This window comes from Macaca fascicularis, chromosome 15, assembly GCF_037993035.2.
Source record: "Macaca fascicularis isolate 582-1 chromosome 15, T2T-MFA8v1.1".
Classification (NCBI taxonomy): domain Eukaryota; kingdom Metazoa; phylum Chordata; class Mammalia; order Primates; family Cercopithecidae; genus Macaca; species Macaca fascicularis.
Window position 1 is genome coordinate 93583024 of NC_088389.1, and position 20889 is coordinate 93603912.

At 37.8% G+C, this 20889-nt stretch overlaps 2 protein-coding genes across 9 annotated transcripts in view; one reads left to right on the plus strand and one right to left on the minus strand.

Moving 5' to 3' along the window:
- The window catches only part of PLGRKT (plasminogen receptor with a C-terminal lysine), a 258998-nt gene that overhangs the window by 151055 nt on the left and 87054 nt on the right, over positions 1–20889 (plus strand). For 2 of the 5 annotated variants that reach the window (XR_012424730.1, XR_012424731.1), the window contains one exon: positions 284–1826. The exons of 2 other annotated variants lie outside the window; for them this stretch is intronic. The gene's annotated coding sequence lies outside the window, so the exon portion shown is untranslated. Of the gene's footprint in view, positions 1–283; positions 1827–7414; positions 7552–20889 lie in introns of those variants that run through there. One more of the 5 variants, XR_012424732.1, reaches the window with a different exon arrangement.
- On the minus strand, positions 432–20342 carry CD274 (CD274 molecule). Of its 4 annotated transcripts, XR_012424729.1 has the most exons (8): positions 20288–20342; positions 14937–15002; positions 13687–14028; positions 8027–8161; positions 7874–7920; positions 5354–5461; positions 4127–4186; positions 432–3069 (listed from the first exon to the last, which is right to left on the minus strand). XR_012424729.1 is itself a non-coding variant. In XM_005581779.5 (7 exons), the coding sequence occupies exons 2-7, from the start codon at positions 14986–14988 to the stop codon at positions 3047–3049; spliced, it is 873 nt and encodes a 290-aa protein (XP_005581836.1). In that variant the 5' UTR covers positions 14989–15002; positions 20288–20342; the 3' UTR covers positions 432–3046. The 4 variants fall into 4 exon arrangements, 3 of the variants coding, with proteins under 3 accessions (XP_005581836.1, XP_073873629.1, XP_073873630.1); XM_005581779.5 differs by having other exon boundaries at positions 7874–8161; XM_074017528.1 differs by lacking the exons at positions 432–3069; positions 4127–4186 and having other exon boundaries at positions 5063–5461; positions 7874–8161.

Genomic DNA, 20889 nt, shown 5'->3' on the forward strand with positions numbered 1-20889 from the left:
TGAAGATTGCAATACATCCAGCTTCATATGCACTGGATTGCATACCCGTTTACAGATCTGGGAAAAGTACTTTCTTAGAGGTAAGTCCCTTTGTTTCCCTGTAGTTCTATTGAATTCCACTCCTTCTCTCCCACCCTCTCTCCCTTAGATCTTCAATGTAGATGACAGGATTTTGACTCTTCTTGGTATGGTCCAAAGAGAAGCTGCTGAATGAGAGAGAATGAAAATTTTCAGTACATTCTTTTTTAAAATAAATTCTTTTGATACTTTTTTCATTGTGCAGGATTCAAAAGCATGGTGTATAAACACAGAAGCAATGAAGAAAGAACTAGTAAGCAGGCTGCAAATATTCCAAGTAACTTTCTCCACCGGGATGTTAAACTAAGCATTTTATGAAACACAAAATAAACAAGAAAATGGACATGCTGGTGTACCAAGTAACAAAATAAATAAGGATATTTTATTAAATTAATGCAGGTACAAAAAGTGACAATCAAATGCAGAATTAGATATCATCTCTGCCTATGCCATTTACGATGAAACATGAGACAAAAGGGATAAAGTGCCTTACAAATCCAACACCAAAAGGAGGAGTTAGGAATAGACTGAGTAGACTATGTGCCTTGCTCAGCCACAGTTCTTGCCTGTAATTCACACAAAGAACACTGTCACACAAATTACTGTACAAATGCACATGTACAAACAGATAACACAAGGAGCTCTGTTGGAGACGCTGTTTCTTCAACCTTGACGGGTGGCAAAGCGAAGGTATTCCTTGTCACTGACACCAGAATGTGGCCAAGAGGGAAAGGAAACTCTGGGATCTCTCAGGGCATCTGAATCTCAAAACCTCCAGGAAGCCTCTTAGGAGGCCTGTGTAGTGATGACAGCTGGTGGCATTAAAGGGTTCAAGCACAACGAATGAGGCTTTTCTGGCACAGGGTAACTAGCAGTCAAGGTACACTACTGGAATTTCCAGAAAGAAAATGTGATTTTGCAAGTACAGCATCAAAGTGAAGTTTATACTTGACAGAAAGCAGAAAACAAAAGTTCCAGATATGATTCTGTCATACAGAGTTAATAATAAGATTGCTTTTTAGGACTAGATTGACTCAGTGCACCCTGGAGAGCCCATGGGTCTCCTTTTGAGCAAACATAAATCCAAACTCAGTCCTAGAGCAAATACTTAACAAATGCTGGTTGTCTAAATGTATATGTAGCACATATTTAACATGTACTAAATCATATGAAAGATTATGAAAAGCTATGGGAAAGATAACTTAGAAACAAAGAAGGCATGTGTCCTGACCTTTGGGAGCTTCAAATTCATTCCATCTGCTACATAAGAAACACTACAATAAATAAAAATAGCAAAGTGCACAGCAGACATATAATGTGTTACTATTTAGGGAAAAAAATTTAAAAATATATGCTTTTAACATACATTTCCAAATGTAGACTATCTTTAGAAGAACATATGAATAAAAGGCAGTAGCAGTTGCTTCTGGAAAGGAAACTTGAATGGCTTGGAGGATGAAGTGGAGATTTTCAAACCATCTCCCATGGGATCTTTTGAATTTTGAATCATGGAAAGGTATGAATTTAAAATTTAATAGCATTTGAATAGAAAAGACAGAACTGTTAAACAATATCAGACACTATATAAACAAGCATTAGATTGTATGGCAAAGGCAAATCAGGGATAAATATAATGCTAGAAAAGGAATTCCAGTGTTATTTTTCAGGGTTATTTTAAGTACTGACTTCTCTTTGTAAATGAAAATTACTTTGATTATTAAGATGTTTAAATACATTCAACTGTCCCAGACCACATTGGCCTATTTCCTCCTCTTGGCAACACTGCTCAGCTTTTCTCCTCACATCATCCTTATGCTATGACACTGGACTAGATTGTAATAATATATTTTCTTATTAATCTCCTTATTATACTCCAAGCTCCTTGAGGACAGGTACTTTCTCTTGCTCACATCTGTAGATTCAATGCCTGGTACAGTGATTGATATTGCAAGGGCACTTAATAAATGGGTTTTGAATAAATGAATTGCTTAAAGTAAAATATAGCTGTAAATTGTATTATAAAAGGACAGTGGGTGGCAGTCTGAGCTCTGCTATTTACTGGTTTTGGCAAGTTACTTAATCTGTTTGCTTCCTCAGCTGTACAATGGGTAAAATAATAGTGGTCATCACAACAGGGTGGTTACAGCGATGAAAGGAGATTATGTGTGTATGGTACCACATAATTATAAAGCTGATATTTAAATGGAACAGATACTGCACAGACACTTGAGGTCTGAGAATAAGATTAAGTCAATCAGAGTATTAATGGGTTAAATAAAGGTGACATCCTATACAAATCAACGGTTTGATCTTTATGCTTCCAATGTGTACTTGTAGTTATAGAGGAGACCAAGCACCTTACAAATACTCCATGTTTTACTAGATGTGAGCAAGTCATTAAGCATCAAGTTTAGTTTGGCGACAAAATTGTAACATCTACTACAATATATCCTCAAAAGAAATCATTCACAACCACACTCCCATGACAAGAAGACCTCACAGACTCAAAATAAATAGGAAAATCTCATACATAAATACTGTTCCAACACTGGGACCCTCAGTCACGCAGAAAACAAATTGAGGCATTGAGTGGAGGCAAAGGGCACTTCTGCAGGAACTGACCCTCAAATTAGGGATTCTCAACCCGTTTTCCTAAGATGAGCAGTGGATGATTTGCTTGGAGGCTCCTTGTTCAGAAGTATCCTTTCTCCCTGTCACATGCACCGATGAGCCCCTCAGGCATTTGAAAGTATCAAGGTCTCCCTCCACGCTCCCTGTTCAACTCCATTTTTCTTCATTCTCCTCCTCTGCTTTCGCCAGGTTCCATTTTCAGTGCTTGGGCCTTTTAAGTCCCATACTGCATGCATCCCACGGGCCCATTCATTCCTCTGGTCATGCTCAGCCCTGACGAACCCCCAAACCACAGGCTGAGAATCCCTGCTTGAAGATCAGAAGTTCCAATGCTGGATTACGTCTCCTCCAATTGTGTATCTGGAGAGTGATAATAGTATATTAATTTCATGGGGAGCGGTCTGGGGAAAAAGTAACAAGAAATCTAATAAAAAACATAACTCATAGTTGCTGAGATGATAAATGATAAATTTGAAATGAGAGAAAGAAGCAGGTTATATTTGTACCCAATTATCCTTACATGATATCCTGAAAAACCCCTCAGTCTTGAGCAAATTGGGATGACTTTCCCCCCAGGATGACCCAAATAACATTTGCTACTTAGCTTTACAACACAGATGATGCTACAGGCCACAGAATGAAACTTGCCTGAGCTTGTCAAGTTAATTAGACTGCTTTAAACTTGGGCTCATTGTTAAGTTTGGTTTCTAACTACATTAAAAAAAAATTAGACACCTTAATATAACTTTCTTCTTAGTTCAATAAACTGGATGAGACTTTTCTGCCCTGCATATAAATGTAAACATTTGTAGCAAAATGGATTGAAGCAGATGGGTTAAGAGTAAGGGTCTGTGGTTAGGCTAATGGACCCCAAGCTTGATATTTGTGATCAGTTGTGTGTTCTTGGGCACTTTACTTTATCTTCTTGACCCTCTGTTTTCTCTACTGTAAAATGAGGATAATTCTAGTATTTTTCTCTCTCTCTTTTTGGTAATGGCAAGGGGTGGGGGATTAAATGAGATACCGTGCATGGCGCAGTTAACATAGTATTACAATATACAATACTGACACACAATATTTTAGAATCAATTAATTATCCATCCACCTAAGTCAACCTTGTCCCCTGCTGCAGGGAGCTGCTAGGGTGCAGGGCAACAGATTAGCAAAGAGAAGCTGACTCCTTCCCCTTCCCTGCTCCTCTCCTCTCTCCACAGAGCTGCTCCCTACTCTCTACTCTTGAAGGCCATCCCTAAACTTCCTGAGATGGTGGAGAAGTTCTTGTATTAGTTGTGAGGCAAAGGGGAACCAGCATTCTTTAAAAGGAGAGGAGATTATGACTAATGGATTTCTCTTTGTTATTGCTTTAGCTTTTTGTTTCCTTTGCCTTCTACTTCCCAATTCCTTCTGATATTCTTACCACGTTGCTTCTTTGAGTTTGTAACTCGAATGCCACATTTTTTCATATCCATCATTCTCCCTTGAGAAAAAGAAATCATTTTTATTTCCATATAGCACAGCTCTACATCCCATACAGTGACCCAAGTTTAAATTTCAAGTTCTATGAAACATTTGTAATCCCTAGGAAGTCTGGTGGACATCCTTATTCCACAGTTCCCAACTTCTGAGGTTAATTAATTCAATAGGGTAAGGCCCATGCTTTTGATCCCAGATTTTCTTGAGGACTATACACTTTTATTTTTCATCTTTTCCCAGAGATGAATCAAATTCTGAGGTATTTTAATATCTATTGATTTCTATTCATTTCTACTGCCAACTAATCTCTTTTTCCAGAGAAATATTCAAAATGCAAGCTGGCAACAATTATTTCTTTGTGCAAATCAACTGCATCTCAGGATCTTACTGTCATTGAAACTTGATCCTTATATTCTGGCTATCTCAATCCTGTTAAGAACATAATTTTTGGTAACAGCTTATCTCTACTATCTCAGTTAACACCACTTTCCCCCATGTAAGGGGTTGTGGGGAATTTTTCAACGACTATTGGAATTCCCTTCCATATTCTACTTCCCTATTTAACATCAGACAACTCTATACAATCACTGGATCTCTTGGTATACTTCTCTAAGTATCAGAGGAATTATTTACTCTGAATCATCATAAATGGGAGGAAATTATTTGAATATACTCATTTTCCTGGATTTTAATTGTTCCCACAGGTAAATGGAGAAAGGAACACATGCAAATTATGTAACATCCTCTGCCAATAATTTTACAAAATACTCTATGGTGAAAATACTACAGTTCTACAGAGGAACTATTTTTATTACTTAGAGTACCCAGAAACCAGCTGGGTGCAACTAATGCAAAACTAAAATGCAACTGAAAATGACAGGCATTTTAGCTCCTTCTTTACAGTAAGTCTGTGGTTATTTTCATGATAGAAAAAAATTGTATGACACTGCATCTTCTACCTCCATCCATACCCATTCTCCTGTCCCTCACCCCTTACACCCCATCTTCACCCAGTGATCCCATGCAGCTTCAATATAATTACTGTTGAATAGTGGAATGCCTTTGCACCACCCTGCAGAGGTTAAGTCAGGTTTCCTTGCAGCCATGATCGATCCAATTCTCACCCCCTCCTCATCCCCAGTGGAGACCACTGCAATTAAGGAAATACTACCTTTTCTTAAATAGAAGATGAATGTCAGTGCTACACCAAGGAGTAAAAAGATGGCTCCCAGAATTACCAAGTGAGTCCTTTCATTTGGAGGAAGCGCCAGAGGTAGTTCTGAAAAACAAAACAAAACAAAAACAAACTGACTAAAGATAAAATTTTGATGGGAAGGGGTCATCAGGAGAATAGTCATCCTTGAAGTTTAGTTTAGCTTTAGGATAATTTTCTTAAATGCCAAAGTTTGAGTGGCTGGAATGGCGAGATACATCTGTTAAAATGGGAACAGCATGGAGAAGTGTAAGAAGCCCAGACTTTGAAAAGGTGGCGCTGGGGTTAAATTCTGCTGCCCCTTAACCAGTTTTGAGGTCTTGGGCAAGATACTTAACCAGTGTACAAAATACAAATGCTAATACATTTCTTGTGAGGCTAATATTTTATAATGTGCTTAGCACAGTACCACATGGAGTGGCTACTCAGTATTAAATGGTGGCCTTGATTATTTCACTTCCATTTATTTATTTATTTATTTATTTATTTATTTATTTATTTTTGAGGCAAAGTCTTTCTCTGTTGCCCAGGCTGGAGGGCAGTGGCACAATCTTGGCTCACTGCAACCTCCGCCTCCCAGGTTCAAGCAATTCTCGTGCCTCAGCTTCCCGAGTAGCTGGGATTACGGGTGCACGCCACCACATCTGGCTAATTTTTGTATTTTTAGTAGAGGCAGAGATTCACCATGTTGGCCAGGCTGGTTACAAACTCCTGACCTCAAGTGATCTGCCCACCTTGGCCTCCCAAAGTGCTGAGATTACAGGCATGAGCCTCCACTCCCGGCCCCTCTTGCATTTTTTAATATAGAAGTTAGTAGCCTACAGTACATGGCAGAGATGGCCCACAGTAGAACATGGAAAACCAACCAGCACTGCTAAGGAGCTCCCACCTCCTCCTATCTGTCATCATGATTGGAGGCCAATGCTTGTTGTCTTATCTTTCTCTGCAGTTTGAACATCTCTGGACAACAAGTCATTAGTATCTCTTACTAGGCTCCTTGTCTGGGGTACCATGCAGGAGGAAAAGGGGTCCCATGGCACACAGATGTTCAGAGATTGCTAATTCCCACCTCTTACCCTTAGTCAGCTCCTGCCTGGCTCAGCTCTCCACTGAGACCCATGATCCATCTCTAACTACCCAGGTGAAGCTTTAAAGACACAACAACAGCCAGCTTTTTCCGTAACTTACAGTTTACAATGCCTGTTCATATATGTTTTATTTCAGTTTCAGAACAACTTTATGAGTTAGGCATGCCAGTTATTTTAAAAAATCCCCAATTTACAGATGAGGAAACAGACTCAGCACAGTTAAGTGAGTTACTGTAGGCCACCCAACAAGTAAGTTGTCATAAAACAGCTTTTAAATGGCAGGAACCCACTAGTCTAGCTTTTTCTGAAAGCCAGTTGAATACCTGAGGACTCATACCCCAGTAAGAGCATCCCCATCATTTTCTAAACTTTTTTTTTCCCTCTTTCTGTTCACAAGACCATCCTGGATTATCTTTTCCTATTGATTGACTTTTATGTCTAATTTTTCAGCTGTTTTTGCTGAAGTACGTGGCATTTTCCTGTCAACATCTATTGGGGGCGGGGGAAGTGAGAAGCTCTTCTCAGAGTATCTTTGTGTTTATATGAAATATCATGCTCACTCACCTCACTTACTTTCACATTCTGAGCCTCCCATCAGACTCTGTCTCCCATCCTACCTACTTCTATAGAGTAGTGAGATAAAAAAAAATAGTTGAATTTGTGCAGGCACTGGTCTCAAATCATTTTCATACACTGTTGCTAATTTGACCCCCACAATAACCTTGCTCAGTAGGTTATAATCCTACAGAGAAAGTGAAGCACACAGAAGTGTAGCAATTTGCCCAGGGATACACAGCCTCATGTCCTGTGCACTAAACAGACTGCTAGCGTTGAAATATTGTAGACTACCTTGGGAGAGGCACAGGGGAGAAAGGGTCCCTCCTGTTTGGCATAAGATAGAAAAATACGTTCCATTTATTTCCTGCCACAGAAACCCTAGTAAGAAGGAGGCGGCTCTGATGTGCCAGGATTTGGATTCCTGAAACATGGCCTGAATTGAATATTCCTCTCAGGTATTCCCCCAGGTTTCCCACATGGTATGAAAGCATTTCCCACATGGTATTGGATTGCCTGTTTTTTGTTTGTTCATTTGTTTTTTATCTGTTTCCTGAAGAGTGTGAACGTGAGTCTTATTATTCTATGTGTGTCAAATGAGTACTACAATGCATGGAACAAAAGGCATATTCAATAAATATTTGGTGAATGTTTATTAAGTAACAATATGATTTGGATGAATGGAAGTGAGGAATTAGGATACATTTTGTAAATATAATGTTATTCATTAATTCATTTATTCAACAAACACTGAATGACTATGATAGGCAGACATCATACTAGGTGCTAGGGGACAGTGTTAGACATATTTTAATGGACACATTCAGAATATTACCTGGGATGACCAATTCAGCTGTATGGTTTTCCTCAGGATCTAATCTCCTAAAAATGCAGTAGAAAATCTCATTAGCTGTTGTGTTGATTCTCAGTGTGCTGGTCACATTTAAAAGCTTCTCCTCTCTCTTGGAATTGGTGGTGGTGGTCTTACCACTCAGGACTTGATGGTCACTGCTTGTCCAAATGACTTCGGCCTTGGGGTAGCCCTCAGCCTGACATGTTAGTTCATGTTCAGAGGTGACTGGATCGACAACCAAAATTCTTTGGTTGATTTTGTTGTATGGAGCTAGGACATAAGCAAAAAGAAGTCAGGGCTTTTGCTGAGCACAGAACTAGATATATAGCTTGATGCTGTCTACATTAGAAAGAGGATCAATGCAGGCTGGTTCTCAGAGGGATACGCTTAATGTTCAGATGCCTCAGCAGTGGGGAACACCTGCTAGCTCTGCCTCAGTTCAGTTCAAAGTTGGGACAAGTTTGGGTTAATAGGAATGACTATCTTGCTATAAAAATCATGTTGGTACATTTATTGGGCTCAAACAAAATGTAAAGATTAATTTACACTAAAACCCCAGACTTCACCACTATGTAATATATCCGTGTGACAAAACTGCTCTTGTACCTCTTAAATTTCTACAAAAAAAATTTAAAGAGAATTATCTTTAAACCAGCAATCTTTCTATTCAAATATAAAATACCTCTCTCCATGTATTCAGGTTTTCATATGTTTCTCAGTAAAGTGCTATACTTTTTACATAGTGCCCTATTTCTTCTTAAATTTATTCTTGGATATTTTATTTTTGTTGTTATAAATCTGTCTTTATAAACATGAATCTCTCCAGCTGGTATGCTTTGTTTTCTTAGACTTTATTTAGTAAACAGAAAACCTGATCTTGATGTGTCATTCACTTTTCTGATTTGAAGCCAATGATCAGAAATTAGATATAAAAATACATACTGTTTCATCTGTAAACAGTGATACATGTTCCTGGCGACACTTTTTAATGTTCAAATTTGTTCTTTATTTTAGAAGTTTTAAATTTACAAAAAAATTGCAAAGATAGTATAGAGTTACATATACCCCTTACCCAATTTCCTCTATTGTTAGTATCTTACTTTACCATGGTACAATGGTCATAACTAAGGACATTAGTACATTATTAATAACTAAACTGCATAATTTATTCCATTCCTCCAGTTTTTCCCTAATATCCTTTCTCTGTTCTGGGATCTATCTAGGATACCACATTATGATACTTATATTTTAAGCTTTTAAATGCTGGCTATTTTAATAAATCACTTAAATAATTATGCTCAAGGAAGAAAGTTTGATTCAATTTTAGATCATTGGTTTGGGACCCTTTTAGGATTAAGATACCGTTTGCTGACAATTCTAGTAGATTGTTCAGTGCATCTATATAGCATAAGAGCTTTATTCATGTTTATCTATTACAAGTACATTAACATGTTCTTATTTTGTTGATATAATCTTTTTTTTTACTCCTAATACTACAGCATAACCACTAATGATCTAGAGCCTTAACTCTCCATTCCTTTACCAAGGACAACAATAGATCTGTGATGTAATTTCTTCAAAGTTAACACAAAACAGCTAGGATCAAACAAAACTGAAATAAATAATTAGTGATGTTTTGATACTCCTACATCAATGAAACCACTACCAGTGGAAACACTGGAAATCAATAAAATTATGATTTCAAAACACAAAAATAATAGTTCTTATGAGTGGGTTGCTTTGGGGTAATTATGGATTTTCAGATTCTCTTATCTAATTTTGACTAAACTAACCATCTTACAAAATTAAACAACTAATTAAAAAGTTTTCCACAAAGAAACTGAGGATTGAAGATAATACTAATAATTCAAGCACAACCCAGAGGAAACAGCAGAAGTGACACTTATTATTGGCGACTGTATGAGGTTGTAAACAATTAAGTACTTAATTAGACCTCACAGTGTTATATAAAAAAACACAAACCTCAAGATTATTGACACTATCCACCTTTGTTAATGATAAATTCCACCCTAAGGTATATCATGCCTTGACATATTAGCTAACAATAGTGAAGCGTCACAATTAGTAAAAATTGAAAATATTGTTTATTAAATTTTTATTTCATCCTCTTAAAATGTCTGTTTTTGTACAAATGTCTATTAGGTTGAACCAGATGAAACTGGTAATATTCAACCTTTTTTGCTCTTCAAAAATGGCAATTTTTCTTACGGTACAACCTATATATTAATAGATAGTAAATTTTTTATAATTACACACAAATGTGCCTGCACAGACACACAAGTTTAAAATGTTTTACAGATGAGGTGAGTAATCAAAATTTTTTGCAGACCCCTGGTCTACTAGATCTAGAACACTATACTAATATTGAACAATCAAAATCAAGAAAAGGTCATGATAGTTTTGAAGCCAATATATAACTTGATACATACACCAGAGGTGCAAATACAGGCAATAAGTGGTTATTAAGGGCCCAGACTTCAGAGCCAATCTGCTTGGATTTAGAACTAGCTTTATCATTTACGAGGCTAGGTGAATTTGGGCAAATTACTTAATTTCTTTGGACCCCAGTTTCCTCATCCTTAAAATGGGAATAATACCACTTATCATGAAATCAAAGATTCCATCATTGAAAGACACACTCAGATTTCAGAGACAGTGAAGTGTGAAAAATACTCATCTTACATGATGAAGCACCTACCCCACAGAGTCATTTCCAGGAGGAAATGAACTAATTTAGGCAGAATGTTCAGTACAGGACCTAACACACAGAATAAGCAAGTGCTAATTGTAGTAGTACTCGATAGTTGTAGTACTACTCGATAGTTGTAGTAGTACTCGATAGTTGTAGTAGTACTCGATAATAGTAGTAGCAGAGCTGCTTCTCCTCCTCCTCCTTTTACTACTGCTGCTTCAGTGTACCCTTTAGAAGGTGCTAACAGTTCCTGATGAACAGTTTTGGAAATAAATTTTCATATATCCAAGTCTGTTCATGTTTCCAAAATTTTAGGCTAATCCTATTTGAGGAAATCATTCATTCATTGACTCAACAAATATTTTTTTGTGTGCTTTTGTCATACTACCACTCTGCTTTACGTCAAGCCCTGGGGATACAACAATATTAAAAAACAGACCCAAATCTCTGTGCTTGTGGAGTTTATATTCTAGGAGGAGAGAGACAATAAACAAAATAGAAAAGTATGATATGATATGCTACACAATATACTAGATAGAGATAAATGCTACAGAGAACACTTAAACAGGGCTGGGAATTTTGGGGAAAGATGGGGTTGGTGGGGAATGACAGCAGTTGATCTGGTCCATACGATCCAAATAGCTTTACTGGGATAACTATGCAACACTTTGATCTTTCAGCTGCCTCATCTCATTGAAGGTCCTGAAAGTCTGAATGAACATTTCGTTTTCCCTACTATTAGGTTCAGTGATTAAAGAAAAACACTTTTAATTGAAAGTTAGAGGCCTGAGAGTCTGGTATTTAAACTCACAAACATGAAAGGTGCAATAACACCCAAAGTGATCATGATAATTGAGTGAATCCAAAACTAAATTCTTTCAAATTTCAGTTTTGAAATGTTTCACCTTTAAAATCCCATGGTGAGTAAACTCCTGTGGCAAAGCTATGTTACCACACATTTGCTGTGATGGGAAGTGAAGTTCAACAGCAGTACTGTGAAATTATTTGCATATGGAGGTGACTCAGGAGTTCTACTTCCCTGAGTTGGAAAGCTTCTGCAAGCCAGCTACCTCGTTTCCATTGGAGACACTGCCTCAGTGCAAGTGAAGCTTGGTGGTTGCCTTCCTTGTTCTAAGTGCAGAAGGTTCAGACTTTTGGTATAGCTCAACTCAACCCCAAAACCACTGTCTGCAAATGACAAGATGGATTGGGACTAGAATGCAAATTAACTAATTTAAAATACAAAATGGAATTGTCAAATCAGGTCCTCAAACCTGGTTGGTCATTTGCTTTGCTCCCTGAAGAACTCCCCCTTGGAAAAACCATCAGTGCCGGAAGATTTCCTATTGTGTTGATCCATGGCAAAGGAGACTGCAGATACACAAGGGATATTATGGAGCCCAGATGACCTGAATAAAACCCTTTGCTACTACAAGGACAGCTGTCCCCTCCCTATACACTCCCTACAGGCTGATGAGAGATCTTCTTTGGAAGCAGAAACTTATACTTTATGCAGCCTTCTTCCTGACTGCCAGGATTATACTCTTCTTTTCCATCCCAGATCTAGCAATGCTGTTGATGAGGCTAAGTCATGATGATTTCTTTAATATCTTGGAACACAGTAGATGCCTGATATTTGCTGATGGACTGGAGAAAAACTGAAAGTATAAACCACAACATCTCAAGAAATGCCGTGAATGGAGAAGCACATGGTAAAATATAATGAAAATTAAATCTACTTTACAAGTGATATCTTCTTGACAATAGTAGCATTATTTGAGCCAGAATCAGGGACCAGAAATACAACATAAAACTGATACATTTCTCTTAATCCCTACATGATTTTGTTTTTGAGTTTATAATTATCAGTGATCATTGATTAATCATTGATCAGTGATCAATGACAAGTGTAGACTTTTTCTACTTGTATTGTTAGCCCTCAGATTGATGGTAGTTAGTCCAGGAATGGAAATACCAAGGGGAGATGATTTAATTCTAGTCAAATATTAAAAGGTCATCATGGAAATGAAATAATTCCAAAACTACAACTAGAGGGGCAGATTTCAGCTTACTATTAGGGAGTAATTTCAACAGGATATGGAAGGGGAGTCCAAATGGCAGGGATGCCATTGTGGGATATGACAGGGATGCCACTGCAGGAAATATATGAACAGAAGATCCTCTGGGGGATTTTTGTTCTTTGTGGGAGTTTGGATTAGTCGCTCCTGCCTGGGATCCTTTCAGCTCTCAGTTCTATGAAACTCAACAATGAAAGCAGAGGTGTTTTCCTTTACTTAGCTAGTGCTAACACAAAACTTCGAACTCAAGTGACCTGATGACATAACTGTGGGTCAGTTCCCAGGAATTGACACTCCTAGTTCCTCTTCAATTCCCCAAGACAACATCAGTATAGATTTTCAAGATGAATATATGCCCAGTGAGTATAGTTTATACTGTACTGGAAGAATAAGTTCTTTTACACTTAATATGATTATTTTTTGTCTTCATAGGGAGACTTCAAGTCTTTTTTAATATGAACCTTACAGTGGGGTTTGATCTGAATATATTTATTAGCATTTGATATAGAGAGGCTCAAAAAAGGAAAACTGACAGACCTAATAAAATAAAAAAATGGTAGTTGAATAAAAAAGGTTCTGGAGGGACACACAAATAATGGTTACTCTCTTGGAGTGTCTCTTGGTTATCTCATGGGAGATAGTGGTGAAGGGAGGAGGGACACTTTTGCAATTCATTTGATCTCTTCCATAGTATCTGAATTCTTTGCAAGTATATGTATTACATTTATAATAAAAAAGTAAAGACTAGGAATTATTTTTGGAAAACTGTACATACCGTAGAACATGGCTCTGTGTTGTCTCTGGATTTCCAATGACTATCATATAGGTGCTCAAGAAATGCTAATTGGAGACTTACGTGAATGAATTCATGAACTGAATGAATGAATGAAGAGACTATGCTATTCTGTTTGAAAATAAGTATGGACTTATAAGAATGAAAAGTCTTCAACACTTAGAATATGTTTTCTATAAAGATCAGGCCTCTCATCTATAATAATTCTTACCATTGACTTTCACGGTAATCCGCTTGTAGTCGGCACCACCATAGCTGATCATGCAGCGGTAAACCCCTGCATCCTGCAATTTCACATCTGTGATCCGAAGTGCAGCATTTCCCAGGGAGAGCTGGTCCTTCAACAGCTGGGCCCTCTGTCTGTAGTTACTATGCTGAACCTTCAGGTCTTCCTCTCCATGCACAAATTGAATAATGTTCTTATCCTCCATTTCCCAATAGACAATTAGTGAAGTCAGGTCTAATTGTTTTTCTACTGGGAATTTGCATTCAATTGTCATATTGCTGCCATACTCTACCACATATAGGTCCTTGGGAACCGTGACAGTAAATGCTAAAAAGAAAGAAGAATAACCTTCAGAAAAGGGAAAATTCCTCAAAACATTTATAAAGTTGGCACAGCATTTAAAAATCACCTTATCTGGTCAGTTATGTTATCATTATATTTAAGAACTTGCTAAATACATATTTTATCCAATGGGCTTGAAATATGTTTTGGGACACTATGTCTCATGCAGAGACATAGTGTCCCAATAACAGAATAATAAAATTAGCTAAACAAGTTGCCCCCACAATTTATAAACATATATTACTGTAGAAATATTATATGGAGATGGAGTAATTACAACCAGGAGACTTGGTTTCATGTAGACATCCCCAGAATGTCCTTTGACTGGACACCTATTTGCTTCCTACATAGAGGGAATGGTAGATTCTAACATCTCTTTTTACTTCCCTAAACTTTTGATCAGTTTTCTGTCAAGAAGTACATTGGTATGGAGTTCAGAAAGGACCGCAGGGTGGTGCCAGTACTGTGTTACCCTGACATTTTCCATGTATCCTACAATTCTTCCTTAGAGTATTCTCATCAGGAAAGGCATGTCACAGAGCAACCAAGATTGAAAGATTGAAAGATCCTGGCCTTGTTGAAAACAAACAAATAAATATATACATACAGGCCATTTCCCCAGATATTTTCAGTAGTTAACCCTGGGAAATGGGTAATAGATTATTTTGTGTCTTTCAATTTGTCTATATTCTCTATATTTTTACACAATGACACAGGGAACTTTATCATTGTGTAAAGCAGAAGAAAGACTTTGTCATTGTGTAAAGTAGAAGAAAGAAGAGAATATTCTCTCTATAAGAAAATTGCATGCATTTTAAATTATCATTTTAGTTTTAAACTCATGGTTAAAATATTTAAAATATAGAACCTAATGGAAGGATTTGGTGTCTTACCATTCAGCAAATGCCAGTAGATCGTGAATATAAAGACAGCAAATATCCTCATCTTTCTGGAATGTGCTAATTATGGAAAACACAAAAAGAAGACTGCTTTACTTAATAATTAAACACACAATATGACATTATGGGACTTGGTGGTTCTAATTGAAATAGTCTTCTAATAACCAGTCATGATTGACTTGTAATTGTGGAAACCCAGCAGGGAATAGGAAGTTCAATACCTTCATTCCATTGCCCACAGCCACATAAACTTAAGTGAAAAAAGTTACTAAAAGATGAGAAGTTTCAAATTTATTATAGTTACAGGCCCTGAAAAAAATCTGCTCACTCAAAAGAAGCCAGGAAGATAATATTTCACCAAATTCCTCTCAACTATTTCATGTTTTTTCTGCATTGTAACATACCTAGTAGAACCTGCCCTGTACAAAATTTCAAAGCAAGGAGAATCTGACTTTTACATTTCCAACCTGTCAATGCTTTTCCCCCCTACGGCTAAATACTTTCATCTTACCCTTTAGCTTTCCAAGACTTCCACTTCACTATCTCAGCCATGCTAGTCCTCCTTCAGGTGCCATCCTTCAAAATCTCCTCTTCTGCCCCTCTTATTCTAAATTATAAATCTATTCTCTCAATAAACAGATTATTCTACTAACAGTGGGGAGTGGGAAGGGGAGAAAGCTGGATTTGACTAATTCATACCAAGACCATGAATGACTCACAGTCACTCTTCCAGAGTATCTGCCTAGATTCTATTCTTCATTTAGTCATCCTGCTTGAAATGTTACTAATTCTTTCATTTAGCAAACACTGATTGAGCACCTCTTCTGTGCTAGGCACTATTTTAGGCATGGGGAATATGGAAGTCAGCATGAAAGAAAAGTCACTCTCCTTTTGTAGTTTATGTTGAAGTAGTGGAGTAAAAAATTTATACTTTATTTCAGCATTTATTAATGTTTTCTCTCTCTTCTGTTATACATATATTTACAAACTTTGATAAGAAAGAGGTAAGTTTTCCCTCTTACTGCCTCTCTAATCTTTGTATACAGACATGAACTCACAAATGATCAACTAATCAATGCCACATACATATAAGACAGGAGATTAATGTTCCTAATATATAAATAGCTCCTAACAATCAATAAGACAACTACACAAACTACACATAACCCATGAGGAAAATAAGTGAAAGGTCATAACGTATAGTTCAGAGAATAAGAAATACAGGTGACATGTAAACATAGGAAATATGTTCAATCTCACAACAAAAATTATAAGATATGAAATACCATTTTTCACTTCTTAGCTTGAACACAATTGTAAATATTTCTAATATTTAGTGTTTGTGAAGATATGAACAAATAGGCTTTCTCACACACTAATGGGAGGAATTTTTTTTTTTAGGGGGCACTTTGATACTTCCTATTACAATTGTAAATGTGGATGTCATATGACATTTCGCCCTCTCCTAGAAATCTATCCTACTAAAACACACACACACACACACACACACATATATATGTATATGTAAAGGAAGAGCATTGCTCATAACAGCAAACTGAGAATATCTTAGATTGTCTAAGTGGTTAAATAAATTTTGTTATATTCACAAAATATAATACCATTAAGGACTGAATTCAGCGTATGTAAATGTACTGATTTTGTAAACATGTAGGAAGTTGCGGAACACTACATGTAGCAGAAATCCACTTTTTGCTAAAAAAAAGAAAAAGTGAGTATGTGTGTTTAGACACAGGAAATGTCCAAGATGTTAACAGTGATTATATTTAGGAATTAAATTGGAGGGAGAACCGGTAGGTTTTCACTCTTGTTTTTAAAGGGAAAAAAGGAAGGAAAAGACAGAAAAAGAGAGATGAGATTATGGATTTTTTTTGGTGTTCTGTGTCCAAATTTTCAAGCGAATGAATGTTTTACTTTTAGTATCAGGTAAAAAATAAAAACAAAATTTCATGAATCATTTCACCTTGCCAAACCATAGACTGTTTAGCAGACCAAGTGATATAATGGAAAGAACCCCCAAAGGGAGTCCAAACATCCAAACTGAGGTAGAATAATAAATTCATCTATTTTTTATGTTTTTTCCTTATTATTAACGTAATGTGACAAAATTACAGAAAATGAGAAAAGAAGGGGAAAATCACCTACTGTTTCATCACTCTCACCCAGGGAGAATCTGGTGATGCCTGGAAACATTTTTGGTTGTCAAAATTGGGCTGGTTGAGGGAGGGTTGCTACTGCTATCTAGGGGTAGAAACCAAGAGTGCTGCCAAACCTCCTGCAGAGCACAGGCCAGCCTCCCACAGCAAAGACATAGCCCAAAATGTCAATAGTGCCAAGGCTGGGGAACCTTGTCACCACTGTGAGCATTTCAGTATATATCTTTCAGTCTTTTCCCTTTAATCTCTTAAAAAGTAATTTATAACCTTACCATACCTTTAATACCCATTTGTTTCATTTAAGCTTATGATATAAATATTGCCCATCTTACTGCATGATATTCGTAAGCATCTTATTGAACAGTTCTATAATATTTAATTCCTCTATTATTGGGTATTGGATTGTTGCCAATTTTAAAAATATCATAAGTATGTGTGTGTTCAGCAAATATTTGTTCAGTGCCTACTGTGTGCCAGGCCCCAGGCTAGGCCCTGAGGATAGATTTCCTCAAATAGTGTTGCTGATCAAAGAAAACAAACATTTTTCTGGTTCTTGACACATGTTGATATTTGGTACTGTTACATTGTATTTTCACCCAGTTGGGTATTGTTTAAAAAATATTTTTTTTTTTTGCTAATGTGAAAGATCTGATCATTTTTTGGTCTGTTTATATCACTGGTTTCTTATTGACCTATATGAGCCCTTCATGTTAAAAGATAAAAAGGGTAAGTGAAATAACATGAGTCATTATCCTCTTGCCAGGGTTAGATACAAAATCAGGCTGCAGCATCTACCGGACTATCTTTTCCTTGGGCCAGAGTTAACTGTACAGTTATAAAATATTAATGTGATATTTTATAATTATTGTATTATAAGCACAAATACACTTACTAGGCAGAAGAAAACTTAAAATACCCCTAATTCCAAGCAAAGCATTATAACCATATGTGAATAAAACAAAGGGACATTAAATCTAGTCATAGATTACAACTAATTTTGCCAATGTTTATGGCCCTACTCTGGTGGAGTTCTTGTCCTTTAACGAATTTGGTTGAAATTTTTAGAAGTAATGGAGGTTTCCTGGAAGATGATGGATTAGATCCAATATTTACCTACTTTCTCATCAAACCCTCTCCTCCACAGCTCTATTTCCTTGGGGTTCAGCTGTCATTAGTGAGGGACGAAAAGGCAGAATACAAAGATCATGTAAATACACACATGTTCTTTAACCTCTAAACCTCACATCAGGGCAGTTGGTCTAAGAGAAGAAGACGTCAGTCTTCTTCAGGTAAGAATTATGACCACATGTGAATTCCCATATCCGAACGGAGACATTCAAAGAGCAATGAAATGTAAACTGGGGAAGAAGTGATGGCTCATTCAGGTTGGGGAAGTGGGTTTGTCCCTGGGGGAAGCCCAGTATAACACGATGGAACTGATATTACTTCTCTATCTTCCAAGGGTAGGATGGGTAGAAGGAAGAGATAGAGAAAAAGTCAAGTGGCCAGGCGCGGTGGCTCACGCCTGTAATCCCAGCACTTTGGGAGGCTGAGGCAGGTGGATCACCTGAGTCAGGAGTTCGAGATCAGCCTGACCAATATGGTGAAACCCCATCTCTACTAAAAATACAAAAATTAGCCGGGCGTGGTGGTGGGTGCCTGTAGTCCCAGCTACTCGGGAGGCTGAGGCAGGAGAATCACTTGAACCCAGGAGGCAGAGGTTGCTGTGAGCTGAGATGGCACCACTGCACTCCAGCTTGGGCAACAGAGTGAGACTCGTCTCAAAAAAAACAAAAAACAAAAACAAACAAAAAAAAAAGGTTAAGCTTCCTTTCTCAAAAGTAGGAGCAAGAGGCCTGCATGGTGGCTCCGGCCAGTAATCCCAGGACTTCTGCAGCCTGAGGCGGGAGGATCGCCTGAGGCTAGGAGTTCAAGACCAGCCTGGGTAACATAACAAAAGCCCTATCTCCACAAAAGAAAAAGAAAAAAATTCTTAAGTTAAACCCCAAGCCCAACCTCCTTCTCAGTCACACTGAGACACTCTTGTACATTTTCCACTTGGGGTTTCAATTCCCCACAGTATTTCTGTGACTTCCTTGAAGACCACACTCTAACTGCTGTCATGTGGCCTCTGCCTACCTGCTTCTACTGAGAAAGGCTAAGTTTTTCTTCAGAGTATCATAGTTCTCCTTAAATACTGTTGACAACCATCATTGTCAACTGATACATCCTTTCTGGAAAGCATTTTCAGTTTTCTTCAAAATGCCTTTAAAATATTCAGTCTCTTTGACTAAGTAGTTACACTTCTAAGTTTATTGACGGAAACAATCAGCAATATTCCAGAGATATCTATGTAATGATGTTCAGTGAATAGCTAAGACAGAACCACTGTAAATAACCTTTATACCCAACAGTGAGGAATTAATTTCATTTAGTTATCCAACCTAATCGAATGCAGCACTAAAAACATTTTTTAGAAGGTTATTTAATTAATAGAAAAGCATCTACAGTAAATTTTTTTTCAAGTATTAAAAAAAGAGGTAGAACAATGGTACTTTTACTCCTTATGTTATAAGACAAACCCAGACTGAACTTTGACATAGGCCAAGGTCAACATGTCTAAGAAATGTTTTATTATACTATTTTTATTCTTAGGCTCCTCCATTCCTCTTTTAGGACTCCTTTGGGTTTTCAGAATGGACAGAGCAAATAAATTCCGTTCAGGGGTCCTGGACGTGCTTAGCGCAGGAAGAGACTTACTTATCTGCTGCAGCTGGGATGACTTACACAAGTCATATTACTAGCAAGCAGCTGACGGTGGACTAGGACCCGTGTCCAGACTTCCAGCCTAGCATCAGAGCTATATTCTGAACACACGGTCGCATAAGAATGACTACCTATCCTATACTACCCACCTTATTTATTTTTAGAGGTATAAATTATTTTTAGAGCAAAACTGAATTGCGCCTGGAGGAAGCCCAGATGCATTGCCTGTTCTTATTAACCCCAACAGGTAATTGGCTCTACTGCCCCCTAGACCATCGCCTTCCCTTTCCCTCCTCCTCTCTCCATCCCAAAGAAAGGGTGTAGAGATCCTCCGTCCTAAGGTGCCCAGCGAGTTAGCCAGAGATGCTGGGCCGTGGGCACCTGCGGAGGAACAACGCTCCCTACCTGCAGGCAGAGAGAAGCGCGGCTGGTGCGGAGCCTCGGGAAGCAGCGCAGGACTGGGGCTTCAGGACTGGGGCTTCGCGAGGCGTGCCAGCTGCTCAACTTGGCGCCCGGCCCGGAGGCGGGGTCCCGCCCACCTCTGCGCAAGGCAGCAAATCCAGTTTGCCCGGCATTGGACTTTCCTGACCTTCGGCGGAATCGGGGAAGCTTTCAGTTTGGGTAGCGAGTGGTGTTGGTGTCCTAGGAATAAAGCTATGTATAGAAATGAAACAGAAAGTGAAACCTGTCAGTCCAGTTTTCTTGTAAATGAGGTTTTCACCGGAAAGAGTTCCGAAGATTAAAACAAGTCCACATTTGGTATGTTATTAATATAAACAGAAATTTACAACAAGCCAACATCTGAACGCACCTTGATTTTACCTTCAGAGGGGTGACAGCTTAAGGTTACCCCTTAACCTTTATCAGAAAGGTTTCCCCCTTTCTGATAAAAGCGTCTTCAAGGTGACTGAACATCTTGACCTAACTTGATATAACTCTACGACATATAGAAAGTCAACAGCAGACCCATATGGCTTTGGTTTTTATTCTAGAAAGTAGGGGTGTGT

Bases quoted from the DNA above. Each gene is read 5' to 3' on its own strand.
- CD274 (XM_074017528.1), bottom strand. From the start codon at position 14,988: ATGAGGATATTTGCTGTCTTTATATTCACGATCTACTGGCATTTGCTG. The intron at 14,029-14,936 runs GTAAGACACCAA...CTTTCTTTTTAG, and splicing joins CTACTGGCATTTGCTGAATG to CATTTACTGTCACGGTTCCC. The intron at 5,462-7,873 runs GTAATATTCTGA...TTTGTTTTTCAG, and splicing joins AGCTGAATTGGTCATCCCAG to AACTACCTCTGGCGCTTCCT.